Genomic DNA, 21,496 nt, shown 5'->3' with positions numbered 1-21,496 from the left:
ATCTCAGGGAGATGAGAACCAGGCTTTACAGAATAGAAACAGTGGTATCTATGTGTAGTGCCATTAAATATGTTTCTGACCACAGGTCTGAGAGCCTTACGTGGGTAGAACCGTAAGCACAGCAAGGGAATGAGGCTGCCTAGTGTAGGACTGACATTTTGGCAAAATCTTTCATCATGTCAGAGATGACTTAGGAGGTCTTGAGGACCAAAGTCTGAAAATTTCCACTGAAAATTACTTCCAAGACAAAGGTACCAAGTACAAAGGATCAGCATAAGGAGCAGCGACAGGGCAGTGACTGCTTGAGAGGGAAAGATGTACCTTCAGGATAACTCTCAAGAGAAAACAGTGCTTTAGCATTTGAACTGCAACAAGTGAAGATTAACTTTGTGGCACAGAATGAAAAACTACATGTACCAGGAACTGAGAGCTGCAAGGTCTTCTTTCCAGGAAAAAAACAATTGGATGAACCTGTTTGTCCAAAACAAGTACACTTCTACTGAAGAAGCTGAATTTTAGATGAACAGAAAGTTTGACGCTTACCCAGCCAACTGATTACTTCTGTGTACTGTTTATCCCTGGAGACACTGGTGATATTGCAAGACAGGATCTTGAGCATGTCAAAAGACTATAGGAACCAGGAGTGAAACAAGGGGTTCAGTGCAGAGTACAGCATGAGTGTGCATGGGGGAAATGGGGCAGAGGCAAAGGCAGAAGATGAGATGCAGGCAGTAGTGATAGTGAGGCTAATCTGAAATCATCCCGTAATACATTTTCAGGAAGAGAAAAATGAGAATGGTTTTGTGCTGGCAGGCAAAGCTTGTGATGGTGCTGCCAGGGAAGTCTGTGTTTATAATGGACGTTGGTGCTGTCTTCTCAGCTCCTGTCAGATGCCCATTATCATTCATTCCAGTAACAAAGGAGAAAATTGTAATGTGCAGTAACCAAAAGCATATTTAGAGGTAGTATCTTCAAAGTATCTTGAAGACCTTAAAGAATATAGTACAGTAATCTGCATGCTAGGGCTGAGTTTCCATATTTTGTATTAGTGATCTGTCTGGTGAGAGTTGAAAAGATTTAATAATTCTGTAGATAGTTAAGATGGAAGGGAACCAAAGCCACAGTGGAGGATAGGATGAGAATTCAGAGCAGGCTTGGCTAGGTGGAGATTTGCTTGAAAATAGCAGTGAGTTGAAAGAGAGGAGTTGTAGATTATACTTACAGCTAAATAAACTGCAGAAGTTAAAGGTGAGAACCACCAGCTGGTAGCAATTCTGTAGAAGCTGACATGAGTCCACAAGTGCCATGCTGTTATAAGAAGGTAAAAGGCATAACCAGATGTATTGCCTACAAAATGCACAATGATCTCTTTGCTCTAACAAGTATTAAGGGGTCTGAGTTCCACATGTAGCCCATCTGAAGAGATTGACCTCATGAAAGGAATCCAGAAAAAAATGGCAATGTCTGGGCAGAGACCCGTGATGACATGAATTGGGAGGAAGGGGCACTGCTGATATGTCTAAATAAACCTAGAAAAGGAAGCAAGACTAAAAAGGTGACAAGGAAAATCTGTGAATGAATAAATAGCTTCTGTGGAAAAGAGGGAGACATCTGACACTTTGAGGTAAATTTCAAAGAGGAAGAGTCAGGAGTTGCCATCAGCAGCAGCTTATCCATGCTATGAATGATGAAGTGTTGGCATTAGTGCTTGCTGATGTTTAAGCAAGGTGTAGACAAACATCTCTTTGATGTATCTGACCCTGCTTCAGGGCAGGTGAATTGATTAGGAGCTCTTCTGAGATCACTTTCAACTCTGGTTCTGTGATCTGCTTTGTTAGAATGTGTCAAGCTGCTGTGTGAAGTTCTGTGCACATTTTACCTAAATTTTGCACCATCAGAAAAGCTTTGAATACCTGTTTTCAGAATGAATTGTGCTTCAGGGCCCAAAGACTTAGAGATCACATCTTCCTGTGCTCTGGCATGTCAGGAGCAGACAAAGAGTGCCAGCAGCAGAGTGAGTGTATGGACAATCACTGGAAAGAGAAAGAGAAGTCACTTCCCTTACAGAAGCAGGCATCCTTTGAGATGTGTTGTGCATATGCTCATTCCACAACCTGCTGTCCAACCCCTCTTCACTGCAGTCCTCTACTCCTCTACAGTAACTGGACTCTGCAGTTGAGAGGAAACTGAGGTAGGGAGGCCTCACACCAGGCTCCATTCCGGGCTGCCAAACATGAGCAGAGGCATCGTGTGGGTGCTGCTTCCCAAAGCTTTGGGCAGAGACACAGTGGAATATGCATATGGACAGCACACCTTGAAGCAATCCAGTTACTGTAAGGTAAGTAGCTTCTCTTTCTACTTACATTTAAGCAGGCAGAGCTAATTTGTGTGCTATTTCAGGAGGATTATCAGGTGAACAAAAGCCAGCTGTTAAGAGCAATATCTCTGTGTGTAGTGTAAAACCCCAGCTTGAAATGTTGTTTTTGAAGAGTTGTTTACTTTGCCAAATTCATACTAAAGTACATTGTGCTTCTCAGTTTCCATTCTTATGTCATTGGATTTGTTGTGCCAAATCAAAAGGAGCTCGCAGAACTAGCCCGAAAAAAAGGATTTAAAGGAACCTGGGAAGAGATCTGTAACAGTCCTGAGATGGAAAAAGAGGTTCTGAAGGTGCTGGCTGAGGCTGCTGTGGCAGGTGAGTGCCTGGGTAGATGGTGTCAATCTTGCAGACTGTAGTGTCTGTGAAATAGGTAAACATAGGCCCTAAAATATTTCCTTGTGTGTGTATATTTCATTGAACCTGTATGAAGTGAGATTTGAAAACAAAAACCCCCAACAACAAAAGATTAATTGGGTCAGTTCTTTTGTCTCATGAAGCTTCTTTTAGTGTGGCCCATAGCTGAGGAAAGAATATAAAACCAGTGAAGCTTTCCAAGTACAGTTCTCTGTGTGTATGTGTGTTCTCTAAGATGTCCTGTAGTATCTTGTTGGCCTTGCTGCTGGTCCAAAACCAGTGTGGGCCAACTATAGATCCATAATCATAATGTGCATATTAGGTATGAGACAGTCTCACATGCTGCTCTGATGTAAAAGTTGTTTTCATTTCTTGTATAACATTGTTCTAAACACAATTAAGTACTTTTAAAAGATTTGATGAAAGGTAGTATTTGATTCAATGCTTTTGATGTTATTTTATATTTGGTTTTGGTTTTCATGTTGGTATCACAGGCTTTACCTTTAAATACTATGGATTTTAGTGACAAATTGCAAAAGAACCCCTGAAAACCCAAATCTAGTAATCTAATGCCAAAGGGAGAAAAAGAGGCAGGAAAATCTAAAAATGGCAGGTTGCACATGATAAATACACATTTGTGTATATTTTTGAAATTCAGCTTGAGAGTATTTTTTTATTATTGCTATCTGTTGGCTACTTTTCTTAGTTATTTTCTTTTCTCATATCTGAAACCACAGCAGAAATTGTTGCAAACGGTAGCGTTTTGTGCTGAAGGTGTAACATGGAGAGCACTGCTCTCTTTCAGTACAGGGAAGAGCTCCCATATGAACTGAATTCCCTTGACCAATGTAGAACTATGAGGAAAAAACAAACTCCCCCATTTTTTCTAACCTAAGAGTATGGATTTCAAGATATTCTCTCCAGATGATGAGTACCATTATTCTGATATAGTAGAGTTTTCTCAGGCCTTCTGCTGGTCAGAGTGACCCTGAGGTGTGTTAGAAAGTCTCTGTTCCCAGCCCGGCAGTTGAAGAAGGAGTCAGAACTCTTCTGTTTTCATTCTCAAGGTTGTTTATTGTTTCTTATCTATAAAATTCTTTCTCTGGCCTGCTGAGGTCCATTCAGCAGGTCAGACAGAGGAACACTGGCTGCCCTCAGGGCAGTGTTATCTTTTATACTAAAAACTACATGTACAATATTTACAATAAATTCCCAATACCTGTTACCTGTGTTAGACAGTGGGATTCTACCTTAAGTGCCAGCATCACAGTAGAAAGTGGAGGCGAAGAAGAAGGAGGAGATAGAGGAATCTGGGTGTGTCCAGTCTGTCTTGCCTCCTGAACCACCATTCTAAAAACCCCAAAAATCTATTTTTCACCTCCGTGACAAACTAACTAGACTTTTGTGGCTTGCAGATCCTCATATAAAATTGGTAATTTTTTCCATGGATCATAATCAAAGTCACAGGTGTCTTGGGCTCTGTGCCAAGGTCTCTGAGCCCCCTGGCAGGGTTTGAGCCATCCAGGGCAGTCAGAGGGATGTCCTGAATTCCAACAGACTTTGTTTTGAGGATATCATTTCCATGCACTGAGGAAGTGCATGGAAGTTAGGGAGCTGCATAGATACCTGAACAGCTGGACTTTATTCCAGTATTTCTGTGGAAATTGGACAAACAAGTACTAGCAGATTCTGTCCTTCTGCTTGTGACCCCAGAGCTGGTCAAACCAACCATGGGGAGTTGGAGGGGCACTTCTTCATTCAGGTCACCTGTGTGAGAACATGATTTCTCCTTCTGCGCTTAACTTCAGGAAAACAGCTCCGTTTAGGTTCTGTATTAAAAATGTTTCTTTCCACAGCCAACCTGGAGAAGTTTGAAATCCCAGTGAAGATCCGTCTGAGCCCGGATCCCTGGACCCCAGAGACTGGTCTGGTGACGGACGCGTTCAAGCTGAAGCGCAAGGAGCTGACGGCGTTCTACCAGCCGGACATTGAGCGCATGTACGGCACCAGCGTCAAATAGCCCCTGCCCGCTGCTGCTCTGCTCAGCTGGCCCCAACAGCAAATACTTGAATTGCCTGTCTCAGCCCGACACTTGGGATCAACACACAAAACCACCACTCCTCGTTCCCGGCGTAAACTGCTCTTTCTAATGGCGTCACCGCGATGACCGGCGAGTTTGGTAAAATGTTGTGGCAGCAAATTTGGGTGTCTCCTTTTCTCCAGTTTTCTCTGCTACCTTGTCAGTCTGTGGATTTTCCCAGGTCTTTTTGGGAAACCATGATTCTGAAGCCTCAAGTTTTTAAACATTTATAAATCCTGTATAATGTTTTATTTGTATCTTTAAAATTTGGATGTATATAGAGAGAACTTGGCTATATAAGAAATGGTTATACTGGGGGCCTTTTTTTACCTAATTATTTAAAGATAAAAAGGTATTGATGTTGTGACATTATGCACATTGAAAATGCTTGTAACAAGGTAATTGTTGAACAGAGGACCAGGTTATTTGCTGCTGTGCTATTTTTCTGTGTAAATCTGAGGGAGAAAATGTTTGACATTCCAGCTTGTGTAATGCACCTTCAATATGTGCCTAATGGTTACTTTTATTTTTATGTGAAAATGGAAGGATTGTCGTGGCACAGCTCTGCCTCAAGGCAGGTAGACTTGCAGGTGTTAGTTGAAGCTCCTTTAATACAGAAGATGCTATTAACACAGCAGAAGTTAAACCTAGGAATAATCTCTCAGATACAGAAACTCCTTTTTTAAATAGCTCGTGACCATTTCATCCAGAGCTGAATTCTGTAGTGCTACTATGAACTCTCATCATTAATTTCACCTTATACTTTACAAGCTTGACTGTGTCCTTTTAACAGAGGGACTGTAGCAACCTTTGTCTTTTCTCATTAGGTCTGGACATTACAGTGGATTTCCTCTTTTGTTGTTTATTAAGGTTTGGCAAGACCCCTGCTCTGCCCTAGCTGCAACCCAAATCTTCCTGGGGGGATTTTTAAAGTCATAATGACAGTTATGTTCTCAGCTCACACAGTGCCTAGCTGCCCTTTGTGCCATTAAAAATCTCCCTTTGATTCTCTGTTCTTTTGTGTTGTACTTTTTGCTTTAAAAACAGATATTTGAAGCATTTGTCAGCCAGAGTTATGTTGCTTGGTTTGTTACATCTAATTCTTGCTTTGAGAAATAGTCTCAATTTCTGTTTCAACAGAGATTCATGGATATTGTTTGAAAAAATATGGGGACTCATTTCATCTTGAGTAAGAGCATTCAGATTTGTTTCAGATGTGAATTTTATTTTCAAAATTTTTCTGGAAAGAATATTCAGGGTTACATGAGAATGTGAAAAGGCATACATCAGTCAACTTTGTGATGAAGCAGATACACTAATGGTTTTAATTTGGAGATTACTCCCTTGTGTATCATTTACTTGCAGTACTAAAACTCAAGGTCCTGATGCTTACTTAGTGCCCTGCTATGGTAGCACATAGCCATGCTGAAGCTTGATTTGGGAGAGGGAGTTCCTGCTGATTGTCTTTGTGACATGAGGTTTGGGGAGGTGTTTGATGTGCAAATTCTCATTTTATAAACCTCTGAAATATTGTTTTAATTAATGCTCTCCATTGACTATAGAAAGCAGATTCATAGGAGTTGAAGGCTATCAAGCAGGTTCCCTGATGAAATGATGGGGTGGTTTGTGCTAATTATGGATTTCCCCTGCTGCTGTCCATGACAAACTGTTAACATTTGGTAAATTTGGTGTAAGTAATCAAATGAAAATAGAAGCAACAAAAAGAAATCAGAACCATGTTTTTGAGATTACTGCCTTTAGATATCCAGATCATGAATGAAAAACCTTGTGACAAATAGAGATAAGACAATGTTGAAAAATGACTGAAGAATCCAAATGTGGAAAAATTGCCAAGGCTGTAGGGAAGGGTCACACCATGTATTAGACATTACTAACACTTAAATTTCTATCTGTGCTCCATCAACAGGTTCTTAAATAGAACTCAGCACAGACTGTACATTGTTCAAATATTTTTGTGATTTTTAGTGAAAAATAATAAATTGCAGAAGTACTATGTATATCACTTGGTGCATTGTGCAGCAGATTTAAGAAAATAAATCTGCTTTTGGTTAAACAAATCTGAAGTTAGTATTTTGTTCTGCTAAGGGTTTAAATCCCCTTTTGAAAAATTGCATAAAGGAAACTTTTAAAAGAGTTTGGAAACAGTTTTATTTTCCTTTTTTCTAATCCAGTCACAGGATGGGGTTGCTGTCTAACTGTGCATTTGATTTTACAGTTCAGGGGTTTTTTATGTTTAAAATGCATATGATATATATAGTTTCTTTTTCATTAGGCATTAAAATTCATTGCGGACATTTATTTCTTCTACAGAATGTGAAAACAAAGCAGTTCATTAAGTTCAGTCTCAGTGCTGGAGATAGACTTTTAAAAAATCTTTGTGATGAGTGTGGGGCTTTTTCTTTTGATTGATAGCAGAAGAGAGACTCCACTCCTGCTGGATTATGAGTGTTTGCATGTCCCACTGAGGCCACCTGTGCTGGGGGTGCTGGGGGCTGGGATGGTCACTCAGGCTGCAGCTCAGGTGTGTGGCTCCCTCCATCCCTCCCCTGCTCCTCTGGGCTGCCAGGTCCTTCTGGCTGCTCCTCCTGCATTGCTGAGCACAAGGACAGCTTTGGAGGGGTTTGTTCCAGCCCTGCAGAGATGCACTGCTTCCCAGCTGGGAATCTCCTCCATAATTTTTTAATTTTTTTTTTTTTTTTTGTGTATGTCTTCCCATGCCTGAGTAACAAGAACAAAAGTACAGAAGTACCTGCTGGAATGCACTGCAGTGTCCCAGGGGCTGAGGGCAGCTGTGCAGAACTGAGAAATGTGTGTTTGGGAGGAGTGCTCTCTGTTACATGGGGGATCTGTGATGGAAAGAACTGTAACTTTAAACAATCTGAGTTCAAACTAAGAGCAAGGGGCATATACCTCACCTGAAGGGCCCCCAAAAGAGGGGGTTTTTAACAAAACTTTTGTAAATAAAAACTTATCAGGTCTCTGAATCCTTGAAAATTGTAACTACTTACTCTCTTATGAAAAATCTTATGTATTTCATTATTAAAATGGTTGACCAAGAAATTCCAGGGATGCTGTGAATATCCTTTAAATTTCACAATTCTTTAAAACGTTTTCAGGACTTTAGGCTGTCATTCAATCTAGATGTTCATTCAATCAATCTGTTCTTTACAGAGCATAGGATTTCTGGGTAGGTGAGAAATTCAAAAGTTACATGTCAGAATAGTGAGTTTGCTGCTGCTGCAGGTCTCCCAGAGGCAGGAGCACAGCTCAGAGGGGAGCTGCAGCTGAGCAGGGAAATATCCTGCTGGAATGGCAGTGACTGCAATGTGTGACTGGAGCTAAGAACATAACAGGTCCTACATCCCACTGCTTTACAGACAGATGCAGGGAAGGGTGTGGAATCCAAACCCTGCATTAGGAGCAGCCTGTAAAGCTGGTAAGTGTATGCAGAAATTGCTATGGGACATAAAACTCCTTAGCAATAACCTTTGTCCTGCTAAAATTCACAACCTTTTTATTCTGTACTAAAACTACATTTAGGTGATGCAATGCAGCATTTTTAATTTTTATTACTGTGGTGTATTAACTACTTTGGACTTGGTATAAAATAGTGTACATCTCTTTCTTTACTGGTAAGAGGAACAATTTTCAACTTGCCTACACCTTGGACCAGGCTGAACATGAATTGAATGACCAATTGTATATTGTTGTAATGGGTTGTTTAATGTAAACTCATTTTCAATGTGATCTTGGTTGTTACTATGAACTGCCTGAACATTGTATACCCTAATTCAGTTATATTGTATGAATTATTTATTTGTAATTGGATATCATGTTTCAGAAATAAAATTAATTTCACAAATTGGGTTCTGTATATCCATTTTTTTTTCAGTGGTACAGAGCTGATAATGTAGAAATGTGTTCATTATTGCCAAATGTTTCAAATACATGTGACCATTTTGGACTGAATGCAGGAGCAGAAATTACCCAGGTTAGTGTGGATTTTCACTGCAGGAAAATTAATAGTGTTTGACCAATTTTTATTTGCATATGACCTGCCATTTACCTGGGTTTAAAAGCACTGGCTGTGGGTAATGCCTGATGTAAAGCTGTAGGCTTATGACTTTTTTTTCCTATCCAAGTGTGCTAGGACTTGTATTTAGTGTGTAACTTCCCTTAAGTTTGTGTGTGAAGGGTCAGATACTAGATGCTTGCAATTGGACTTCTTAAGAGATCTTGAGCACTTAAATTTCAAATTTTGGTTACAAGCTCACAAACCATTGCTGGTGACAGTCCAGCCTGGAGGCGTCTCAGCAGAAGCCTCTTTTGCCTTTTTTGTGTCTCTATTTACAGGTTCCCCAATGCCCAGGGTCGTTCATAGTGCTGACAAAATGTCAAACCCTCCTTGCTGTGTAGCTGATATTTTTGTTTATCCCTTTAACCAGCCATGAGAAGGCTTCAGCTTCCTCTAGATTCAGTTATATCCTAAGTTATTTTTTTCTTTCAAAAATACTGGAGGGTTTTAAGACTGAAAACTTATTTCAAATTATTTAGGATAATGTGATTCACTTTAAATGATTTTTTTGTTTTTCTTTTGTTAGATATTTATAGCTAATAAAATGCTGTTAGGTGAAATAAACAGGGCCAGGAGACTTCTTCTCCTGTGTAATGCCTTTATTAAAAAAGTGATCAGCTCAGGATCGGGCGGCTCGACGGGTCTGTAGCGTCCGTCGTCTCCCAGGGCGACTCAGAGGAGGAGGATATGCGCAGCTTTGTCCACCAGGGGCAGAGCTGGGGATCAGATCCTCTTGGGAGCCTTTTTGGGTCTCCTGATCCCATAAGATGGTGTCAGATGTTAGTTTCTCCCACTCAGTCGGCCTGGTCTCAGCTCCGGGGTCAACTCCCATGGTCAGGGCGAGAGGGTCCGAAGGTGTTCCGCGTCTCTGCAGGCTCAGCACTCGGTTCCTCACGTCCAGACATCACTCCAGTCTCTCAACTCTTAGGTGGCTCGTTGTTTTAGGGGTTTCTCCATGAGTTTGGAGATGGGGGTCCCACAAAGCATTCTGGTCTTGCGAGTCACTTTGCATAACCCCCCCCACCTTCTCAGGTGTCTTCACTATTCTGGGAAAGGTACAACTTAGCCTCGGGCAAGGTCCCCACCCAGGAGAAGGGCCATTACCTCGCCTCGGCCAGGGCTTTTACTAATACAAAAACAACCATTAACGACAACGACCCGTGATTACAATAACAAAACACACAGAACTTGGGCAGAGCCAGTGGTCTGGCTGCCTTTTTGAAACTTTTTCTCATAAAAAAATATTAACCGAGTTTTTGTTCATAACAGTCCCCCCTCTTTTTCTTTGATCGAGCTTAAACTCTAAGCTCGCATCAACTCTCGATTTTTGTTTTGAATCTACTATAAATCTCTTGTGCACTTTGGTAATCACGGTTACTTAACCTTGTTACTTTTTTTGGTTTCTTCAGGTTTGTCTTCACGGCAAACACTATTTTACTGAAACAGATAAATAAGCATAGTAAAAATAGCAATCCTTCAAGTGCACACACAGCGAGAAAAACTACCTTTACCCACACATCCTTTTTGAAAATCTCCAGGTTCTCCCACCCACTGGGATCAAGTGTAGAAGTCTGATCTTCATTATTTACACATGCTAACCTTTTTATTTCATTTGAAATGTTCCTAATAATTGAATTCTTTATTTTTAATACTGCCTGGAGCCGAATAATTTTGTTTAACATAGATATTGGGATCTGAATTTGGCTTTTACAATTTTGGATTTTCTCAATTTCTATTTCACTGTGCCTGTTCTGTTTAATTTCTCCTAAATTATATATAGGAACTCCCAAACTTGATCCAGTTTCTTTGGGTAATAAGAAAATTGGTTTTATCACTCCAGCGGTGCAGCTGCCAGACGAGATCAAATCTAGGGGTTTAAGGCTCCCCTGAAATGTGTTCCTAAAGGAGTTTATCTCTTTTCCAGTATACCCATATAAATACTTGTAACAAACAATTTTTCTTACTATTTTCACCATTTCTTTGCTTTTTACTAGATCTGCTGAGCTTGTTTCAGCAGCATCCCATTCAAAGCACAACCAGGCTTCCCCTATAGGGCACTCTCCTAGGAGTGGCTGCCTAAAAGTGGCAGTATTGTATAGTATCTAATACACTCTCTTATTTTTTTTTGATAAAAGACCAATTGGGAGAGGTTAACACAATCAGGGTTAGAACTGATGTGGACTCTCGACAAGGAGCTCACTTCCTCCTCACAGAGGGGTTGGTAGCATTCATTGCACGGCTCAGCTGGGCTCCCCTGAGCACCACCAGCAATCAGAGCCATCAGCACTACCCTTCCCAAGAGTCCGGTATGGGTCATCTCACACAGCCTGCCCACCCGGCCTTGCCTCTTGGGGAACTTTACTGAGGACAAGCTTCCAAGCTCTTTAGAGTCCCTTCTACCCGTTTCTCTGGTTAAACTTCTCTCGGTCTGTTCCCTACCAATTTTGGTTTCCCCTCCCAGGGGAGTGTTCTGTAGAGGATTAACCTGGAGTCTTTAGAAATAAATTGGGGAACTTAACCAGAATTACTTATTTACAGTCCTAAACTTTTTACCAACATAATTTACACAGAACAGTCTTAAAACATTTTAAGCAATATTAGAACTCTGATACCATTTTTTTTTTCCACACAGTTCAGTCTTTTTGACTCTTCTTTCTGAGAGTCATCTTTAAATCACAATATACTCAGGTGAATTAACTTGTGAAGCAGATGAATCTTGTCCAGCGCCGGGGGGTGAGAGTGATGTGGACTCTGGTCCAATGCCAGAGGGAAAAACTGGGACTCTGGCCCAATGCCAGAAGGACAAAGGGGTGGAGTTTGATCCAATGCTAGAATGCCAGAGGGGAAAAAAACTGGTGTTGAATCCTGGTCCAATGCTAGGAGGTGAGAGTGATGTGAGTCCAACCTTTTTCTTTTGGTCTGCACAGTCGAATTAGTAATGAAGAGTACCTGAAACGGGCTTTCAAACACAGGCATTAATGGTCTGCAATTTAATGATTTTATCAAAACTCAGTTTCTCTGTTTAATGTTATTGGTTAATTTCTCTTTTTCCATAGCTTGCATGTTTCTCTCATCAACTTCTACATACTCTGTATTTTGCAAGGAGTTGTATTTCTCAGCTAACTCAACTCCCAAAGTATTTTTATTCCCCTATTTTTCTGTGTATTTAATTCACTGGTTTTTCTGTTCTATTTTTCAAGATCTTATCTATTTATCTCTTGCTTCTGTTTCTCACTTTCACTTACAGCTTAAATACTTCTTTCAACCCCTTACACTTGAATATTTTTTTTTTTTTTTTTACACCATTCTTCTACACAATACACTTCCCTCTAAGGAGATGTGGTAAAACTTATAATGCACAATCTACATTACCTCTATTCTAATTTGTCTATATTTATTCTCACACATTCCTTCACACCCTCAAGACACAAAATGGATCGTTATTGCTAGAAAATCACTGTGGCTCCCCTCACCTTGGGGTTGGCCCACAGGTCTCAGCATCTCTGGGCCTCCTGGAAGGGCCCTGGCTCTGGTTGCCTCTGGTGCATATTCACCTGTGAGGCTGTCTGCGTGTCACTCACGCTCTTACAGCTATGGCTCCCTCACACATCTGGGGAGCACTAGTCTGGTTTGCAGGTCACACACACTCTTTGGCCACAGCCCCCACCCGCCTGGGGGACACAAGCCTGGTTTGCAGGTCACACATACACACACTTTCACTGCCCCCTTCCCACGTGCCCGGGAGGTTGAGGCTGACTTTGTGACTCGCTCTCACGCACACAACAAGACAACAATAAGGTACGTTTTACTTTCACATCACTTATTACAAGTTAAGTATTACTGGCCAGTTTTGGTGCTATTGGATATCCTTTCTACCTAGCTGTTTTTTTCTAACTTCAGATGTTTTTCACTATACTATACTATACCATACCATACCATACCATACCATACCATACCATACTATACTATACTATACTATACTATACTATACTATACTTCTTAGTACTTTGTTGAGACAGGACTTATCTGCTCCTGTATCTACTCAAAAATTCTAATTCTTCATTTAAGGGTCCCACTTCAAAGTTTACCAAGGGCTCTTCTAGATGTTACATCAGGTCCCCTATAGTGTAAAGCCCCTGACCCTCTAATCGTCACCTTTAAGGATCTTCCCTAAATTATCTTGTTCCCTGGCTATTGCCTCATCAAGACTGAGTTTTCTACAAAACCTCCTCACGTGTCCTGCCTTTCCACAGTAAGAGCAATGTCGCTCTCTCAAAGGGCCTTGAGGTGTCTCTATCCCTCTTGCACCTGACAGTACTGACCTATCCTTGCCTCCTCCTGGTGGTGGACCCGCCCACCCTGCACTTTCTCTAGCTACAGCAACCATGATCTTAGCCTTGGCCTTTGCTTTATCTTCCTCCCTCCTTAAATACACCTTCAGTGCCTCTTTTAATAACTCATTAATGTCCTTCTCTTGCCAATCTTCCATCTTTTCCAATTTTCTCCGTATATCAGGCCAAGATTTGGTAACAAATTGGACTTTTAGTAGCATTTGACCTTCCGGGGTGTCTGGGTCTATTCTAGAGTACAACTGAAAGTTCCGCCTTAGGCGATTAAGCCAGGCAGCAGGAGCTTCATCTTTCTCCTGTGCACCCTCAAATGCCAATTGGGTATTAGTTCCTTTGGGAACTGACTCTTTGATCCCCCGTATTATCAAAGACCTATATTCCCTCATGGCCTTCCTCCCCTCCTCCTGGTTAGGGTTCCAGTTGGGCTCCGTTAGTGGCAATTTCTGTTCACCTGATGGCACCTGGGGTCCTGGACTGTTATCTTTCTCCCAAATTTTTATGCCAGCCGCCCTTATCATCTGGACCTCTTCTGGGGAAAATAATATACTCAGGATGGAATTCATTTCCCCCCAAGTGTAGATATTTGGACCTAGAAATTGATCCACTTGTTTGGCTATGCCCACTGGGTCCTCAACTAAATGCCCCAACTCTTTCTTGAATCCCCTCACCTCAGAAGCAGTTAGGGGAGCATTCACAAAGCCAACACCTCCCGCTACCCCTCCCATAGGAACCTCTCTGAGGGGAAAGAGTCTCTCTGCCTTGGAGGTCTTGGATCTGGTGCTACAGTATGGCCCATCTTCAGATGCCAAACTACTTTGTGGGTTTTCTGGGTTACCCTGAATGTTCTGCCCATCAGCAGGTGTATTTGCTGATAGCTGTCTATCGGGCGAGGAGGCATTTGTGTCCCAGGTAGAAGGAGGTAAAGGGACAGCAATAGGAGGGGGAGAAGAGCCTGAGTAGATATTAAGTGGAGCTGGAGAAGGCGTGGAGAATGCAGCAGGTGGAGTAGGCACTTGTGGTGGTGCAGAAGGAACGGGAGGAGATACTGGGTTTATCATAGCTGAAGCTGAAGAGGTAGAAGGAGGAATTTGAGCAGGTGGTAATGAGATGGCAGCCGGGGGAGGAACCGGACCTGCCATTTGAGGTGCTTGAAGAAGAGGATTATAAGGTGGAGGGGCAGAAGGAGGCAAATAATCCAGGGGGTCCCATCTTTTACTAGTCCTATCATCCCCTCCTTCATTCCCCTCTTTCTTCCTCTGTACCTTACAAATTCGCACCCCTTCATCCCCAACAGCGCTCTTTAACCAGCAAGCTACATACAATAATTGCTCAGGATCAGTATCCCCTCGAGCTGTCAGATAATTATTTAATTGTTGGCACATCCACTTATCCTTTGTCCCACACCAAGGCCATCCTCCTTGCAACTCTAATTCTGGCCACGCTTCCATACAATAATGGATCATTTTCACTTTATCTAATCCTTTCGTGGCCTCTATAGAATCCCATTTTACTAACAGTTCTCCTAAGGGACTACTAGGAGGTATATCCCTCAGTCTCTTGCCAGTCTTTTTACTACTACAACATCCCATTTTTCAAGTCTCAATAAAAAATATCCCGAAGGTGCCTCTACTGACCGGGAATTTCAAAAAAAACCTTCCTTGAGGAGCTCCAGCCTCCTCCACTGAACTTCAAATTTACTGCCTGATGCTCAGGACTTTATACTGAAACAACTGCCCAATCTCTTGATTGCCCAACTTCCCAGCGTCAGGTCTTACATCTATCGGGACTTAAACACACGAAGCCACGGCCAAGAATCCGGGTCGTGCCTGACACCCTCAAGTCAGGAAAAACAACTGCCTGATTTTTAGTTTGCCTAACCTGCCAATTTTTAGGCTTCACCGTATCAGGACTTAAAAGCAAACCGCAGCCTCCTTTGCTGGGGTTTGTGCCTGACTCCTTTGTCAGGACTTACTTTGCCTGCAGGGCTTGTGAAACACCCGAATCCTTCTCGGGACTGACAAATCTTACTCGAATCCTTCTCGAGACTTACAAAAGTGCCTGACCTCCCTTCGTCAGGACTTACTTTGCCTGCAGGGCTTGTGAACCACCCGAATCCTTCTCGGGACTGACAAATCTTACTCGAATCCTTCTCGAGACTTACAAAAGTGCCTGACCTCCCTTCGTCAGGACTTACTTTGCCTGCAGGGCTTGTGAACCACCCGAATCCTTCTCGGGACTGACAAATCTTACTCGAATCCTTCTCGAGACTTACAAAAGTGCCTGACCTCCCTTCGTCAGGACTTACTTTGCCTGCAGGGCTTGTGAACCACCCGAATCCTTCTCGGGACTGACAAATCTTACTCGAATCCTTCTCGAGACTTACAAAAGTGCCTGACCTCGCTTTGTCAGGACTTTGGGGTGCGTGCCACTCATACACAGTAATTCACTCCGCACGCCCGGAGTGGGGGGGCCCTTTATTCCCCCTTGGGAGACGACTCACTCACACTAATTTCACTCGCGTCCCCCTGTTCCTGGCCGCTTTTCTCGCGAAAAAACGGAACCGCAGTACTAAGAGGTCCACTCTCGCTTCGAAGGTCCGGCTGCCGGCCCTCGTCTCACTCACACACACATGCGCACGTCTCCCGCTCCCGCCACCGAGTTTCTCACCAGTCCGGTGCTCCGGTGCTCCTCTGCGTCGCTGTCCTGAGCCGGTCCCTCTGGTCCTGGTAGCCAGCTGTCCTCTGAAGATCCAAGATGGCCAGTCCTGAGTCCTCTTGCGGCGTGGCTATCCCGGACGAGCCCCCAGCTGAAATAAACAGGGCCAGGAGACTTCTTCTCCTGTGTAATGCCTTTATTAAAAAAGTGATCAGCTCAGGATCGGGCGGCTCGACGGGTCTGTAGCGTCCGTCGTCTCCCAGGGCGACTCAGAGGAGGAGGATATGCGCAGCTTTGTCCACCAGGGGCAGAGCTGGGGATCAGATCCTCTTGGGAGCCTTTTTGGGTCTCCTGATCCCATAAGATGGTGTCAGATGTTAGTTTCTCCCACTCAGTCGGCCTGGTCTCAGCTCCGGGGTCAACTCCCATGGTCAGGGCGAGAGGGTCCGAAGGTGTTCCGCGTCTCTGCAGGCTCAGCACTCGGTTCCTCACGTCCAGACATCACTCCAGTCTCTCAACTCTTAGGTGGCTCGTTGTTTTAGGGGTTTCTCCATGAGTTTGGAGATGGGGGTCCCACAAAGCATTCTGGTCTTGCGAGTCACTTTGCATAACCCCCCCCACCTTCTCAGGTGTCTTCACTATTCTGGGAAAGGTACAACTTAGCCTCGGGCAAGGTCCCCACCCAGGAGAAGGGCCATTACCTCGCCTCGGCCAGGGCTTTTACTAATACAAAAACAACCATTAACGACAACGACCCGTGATTACAATAACAAAACACACAGAACTTGGGCAGAGCCAGTGGTCTGGCTGCCTTTTTGAAACTTTTTCTCATAAAAAAATATTAACCGAGTTTTTGTTCATAACATTAGGGGTCTCTTTAGTAAAGAGAAATAAACAAGTTCAGAACTATTATAGTAGGTATTTATAATAGCAACTAATTTCAGGAAGGATAAGTGTAGCCATATCAGAAAATATGTTATTGTAGCCATTAGAGAGGCACGGGGGATCCAAAATAGATACAATAAAAATACAAATAAAAACATTGTCAATCTGAGTTGCTGTTCTTGTCTACAAAAATCCAGGATGACTACAGGAAAAGGGAGTACTCAAAGAGTTGAAAAGGTGAGTAATTTTTGAAAAAAATAATTGTAATACTTTAAATGGATTCAGCTGTGGGGCTGGAGGGACAGCAGCTGTGCGTGGCTGGACATTTCAGAGTGTTGGCAGGTATTTTCTATACTCTAGCTACAATTAAAATAGATACCTGTGGCTTTTAGCTAGTAGTGTCTCCATGATTTGAATTCCAGATTTCATTATGTAGACCGGCTTCAGCCTTTAATTCCTGCTTTATGTGCAGACAAGGCTGGGCTTTAACCAAAGACCTTGCACAGGGCTGGCCTTCAGGGCACTTCCATCTGCAGGTGCTCCTGGATGGGCATCCCCAGATGCTGCCTGGTCCCCAGTACAAGGTGGCTGGCAGAAAAGCAAACTCTGTGGCCCTGTTGGGAGCTGGGTGGGTTCAGTTTCCTGGGAGCACAAGTACCCGAAAGGATAGTGCAGCCTGTCGTGCATGAAATGTCAAAAAGATGTTTGATATCAGACTTCAGGGGTGCTCAGCCTTGCCAAGTGCAACAGCAGGAAAAACCATGTACCATTTTGAATCTCTAGCCCCTGAATTTCCATGTATTCCACCATACCCTTTCCCACTGCATTACAAGTGTCTGTTTACTTCTTTCTCTGGAACTGCCATGCCTTCTATTGGTAGCAGGGTTGGGTAGGTTGGTTGGTTTTTGTTTGGTAATTATTTGCAGATAATTGAGAGACAACTTTATGAATGTAAGAGTTGAACTTCAGTGGAAAAGTTTATATGGCTTCCCATTGATGTGCAATCAGTAGTGTTTGGCAATGACCTTTATTCCTCTGAAATGGTGAGATTTTGATGTAGACCCTTACATTGAGTGAGTTTCCTTACATAAAGTAAATTTACATCGAGTTTCTGCTACTTTAGGCTTCTAGAGAGGTTAAGGGAGAAGGAAGCATAATTTTGAAATATGAAATTATTAATAGAAAATGAAACTATCAAATTCCCATAAAATTCATTGTATTTATCTTAATAATGCTGGTCAGGTACAGTTCAGTTTTTTGAAATAAGATTTGTATCGGGAATTTTTTAGCAAACTCTCTATTTTTGGTACATTTTCTAGTACCATATTTGCATAGTTATTTTTAAATCTTAAGCATATAGCTTACAAGGCTAAAGAATGGTTTGGAAAGTTCCTGTTATGCAATGTAGTTGGAAGATAGGCTGTGGTTGTTTAACAAGCTGTAAGGAAGCTATTTACTGAAACTCATTAAGCATTTTATGTTTCATCAGTCCTCTGGATCTCACACACATTCACTAGGTATTTCTGCCAGGTTTCTTGGAAATGAGGTGATTTTGCTCAATTTTTTTTGCAGGACTGTTCCAGCTAAAGCAGCGTAACACAATTAGCAGGAGGGCTGAGAATGCCAGTGAGCAATGTGACCTGTTCAGCATCACATCCTCTTCCCTCCCCTGCTTGCCAAAGCTGCATAAGAACTGGAAAACAATAGGAGAAGCAAAAAAAGGGAGACTTTTCATGAGTAATTTCTGTATCAGAATGGGCTGGGAAGTTGCTGGTTGAGTGCAGCTCCAGTGGGATGTGTGCCTGTGCCTCTGCACTCCCATGGGCTGACAGGCAAACATGGTGTGGGTGACCTGCAACAGGGCACATTTAGGGCCAGAAGGATTTGGGTTGTCCCTTCCTGGTGCAGAATGGAGCTTTGTGGGGAGGTGGTTTCTGTTGAACTGTTAGATGTCTCTCCGAGGATGTTGTAAGTAAAATGTGTTAAAACTTCTGCCTGAAATTTCTTTCGTTTTTATTTGAAGTCTTGATAAACTTCTGAAGTAGATATCTCTTTGAAGGTATCTCCCATATAGTTATTCCTCCATGTGCTTAGCTATGGAGGTTTTCTGAGCTTATCTGAGGTTTTCCAGGACTGGCAGGTGGCTGGTCTGGTTGAGGGCAGCATGTTGCTGATGGGAAGTGTGTGTTTTACAGTAATTTTCCTCATGTTTTCATAAATAGTTGAAATTTGGGACTTTCCCTAGATTTTTTCCCAGTGCTACTAAGGGATACTTGTTTTTAAACCATTTTTCCATTTCCTTCTCTCACTTTTATTTTCTACCAGTAACTTTTCATTATACCATGGGCTGATCAGATCTTTCTGCTGTGTTTTTTTCCCATAGCTGATGGTTTGTCTTTTTTATATTATTTTACAGAATTTACAAAAAGATGTAGATAAATCGGATTGCTTCCACAGGAGACATGATGCTCTCTGTAAGTCTTGACTGGCAGAGATTTCGTGGTAGGATTTTTCCTGAAATGCTGGGACAGGGAGGCTCTGCCTGCCAGGTGTCCCCTGCAGCAGCCTGTGCTCAGGGACTCTGCAGGTGAGTACCCACCCTGTCTTTGTGCTCCTGCTGGAACCAGGTGAGCTAATCTGGTGGAGAGAAAGAATTCCATTTGAGAAATGCCTGCCATGAAAACAAAGGTTTGCTGTCCTCAGCCTCTGGCTTGAGGATCTGTGAGCAGTCAGTGTTGATGGTCTGTTGCAGCCCCAGTTCAGTGGGAAATGGAAAACCTGGTTAAAAAAAAAAGGAAAAGAGAAAAAAATGTAATTATTCTGACACCTGTCTTTTTCCATTAGTCTAAATATCCCATAGTTAATATTAAAAAAGGTTCTGAATTGCCATGTGATGTCTGACTGTTTAACTGGCCACGGGATGCACTCCTGGTGCCAGGATGCTGCCCCTTCACCCCTTCTCCATCCCCTCTGTGCTGGGGGCACTGGCTGCCCCTCTCCTTTGCTGGACCATGGTCCTGGCCCTAGTGTGCCACAGGAATTACCTGCTCAGTACCTGAACTGCTGGGCATTCCCTGGCTGTGCCACTCCAAGGGCCTGTCCCTCCCTGAGGGTGGGAGTGCCCGGGGTGCCAGGCTGTGCCTCAGGGCTCCATGGAGTGTGTGCTGGGTGGGCCAGAGCCCAGGAACCTCCCACCTGTTTGTGCCAGGAGGGATTTATTTATTGATTTTAATTTTTTTTTAAATTTGTAATTTTTTTTCTCTTTTCTAGATTTAGCCAGAAAAAGTTTGGATGGGCCCAAACCAATTTGGGACAGTTGAAAGCAGCACTTCAATAATTCCATGTATTCAAATTATAATTATTTCCATCTGTTTGTCTTTGTTTGTTTACTTTTTCAAGAAAGCTCCAGTAGTACTCAGAACAGCTTTATTGTGATAGAAACTTCTAGCCCATTGTGGTTTGAAGAGTCCTGTGCTGATTCAGTGCAGCAAAGCCTTGGAAGGTCTCTTTAGGAGCACAGGCTGACACCATTCCACATCTTCCTCCCCTCTCAGGGCTGAGCTTGCAGCCAAGCTCTGGCTTCTCTCAGATTTTGGTTTAAGTGAGACCTCTTTAAGGGATTGTGGGGTTCCTTCTTTTCCATGCTCTCTTCTGCCTGTACCTGTGGGAATCTCTGGCTATTCCTTTATCTGCCAGAGTGCTGGCAGTGCCATGGGAGCGCTGGGTGTGCCATAGGCAGCACTGGCAGTGCCATGGGGAGCACTGGCAGTGCCATGGGGGGTGCTGGCAGTGCCATGGGGGGTGCTGGCAGTGCCATGGGAGCATTGGATGTGCTATGGGGAGCAGTGGCAGTGCCATGGGAGTGCTGGCAGTGCCTTAGGAGCGTTGGGTGTGCCATGGGTAACACTGGCAGTGCCATGGGAGGCATTGGCAGTGCCACAGGGAGCACTGATAAGGATGTGGGGAGCACTGGAAGTGCCATGGGTAGCGCTGGCAGTGCCATGGGGAGTGTTGGTAGTGCTATGGGTAACACTGGCAGTGCTGTGGGTAACACTGGTGGTGCCATGGGTAGCACTGGCAGTGCCATGGGGAGCATTGGCAGTGCCTCAGGAGGGCTGGCAGTGCCATGGGTAACACTGGCAGTGCCATGAGTAACACTGGCAGTACCATAGGGAGCACTGGCAGTGCCATGGGGAGCACTGGCGGTGCCATGGGAAACACAGGCAGTGCCATGGGAAGCACTGGCAATGCCATGGGAAGCACTGGCAATGCCATGGGTAACACAGGCGGTGCCATGGGTAGCACAGGCAGTGCCATGGGTAGTGCTGGCAATGCCATGGGTAACACTGGCAGTACCATAGGGAGCACTGGCAGTGCCATGGGGAGCGTTGGCAGTGCCTCAGGAGTGCTGGCAGTGCCATGGGTAACACTGGCAGTGCCATGAGTAACACTGGCAGTACCATAGGGAGCACTGGCGGTGCCATGGGTAACACTGGCGGTGCCATGGGTAGCGCTGGCAGTGCCATGGGTAACACAGGCAGTGCCATGGGTATCACTGGCAGTGCCATGGGTAACACTGGCGGTGCCATGGGGAGCACTGGTGGTACCATAGGGAGCACTGGCAGTGCCATGGGTAACACTGGCAGTGCCATAGGGAGCACAGGCGGTGCCATGGGTAACACTGGCGGTGCCATGGG

General features: G+C 43.7%; 1 protein-coding gene across 4 annotated transcripts in view; it reads left to right on the top strand.

The window, feature by feature from the left end:
• The window catches only part of ACSL3 (acyl-CoA synthetase long chain family member 3), a 51,334-nt gene extending 42,637 nt beyond the window's left edge, over positions 1-8,697 (top strand). For 3 of the 4 annotated variants that reach the window (XM_058031169.1, XM_058031167.1, XM_058031170.1), the window contains exons 15-16: positions 2,538-2,695; positions 4,591-8,697. In XM_058031169.1, the coding sequence (XP_057887152.1) occupies positions 2,538-2,695; positions 4,591-4,754 (322 nt within the window). In that variant the 3' untranslated portion in view covers positions 4,755-8,697. Of the gene's footprint in view, positions 1-2,159; positions 2,510-2,537; positions 2,696-4,590 lie in introns of those variants that run through there. The other variant, XM_058031171.1, reaches the window with a different exon arrangement.
• The last annotated feature ends 12,799 nt before the right edge of the window (positions 8,698-21,496 follow it).

Source organism: Melospiza georgiana, chromosome 10 (assembly GCF_028018845.1).
Source record: "Melospiza georgiana isolate bMelGeo1 chromosome 10, bMelGeo1.pri, whole genome shotgun sequence".
Taxonomy (NCBI): Eukaryota; Metazoa; Chordata; class Aves; order Passeriformes; family Passerellidae; genus Melospiza; species Melospiza georgiana.
Note: the sequence above shows the minus strand (reverse complement) of the source record. Positions and strands in the feature narration are given on the sequence as shown.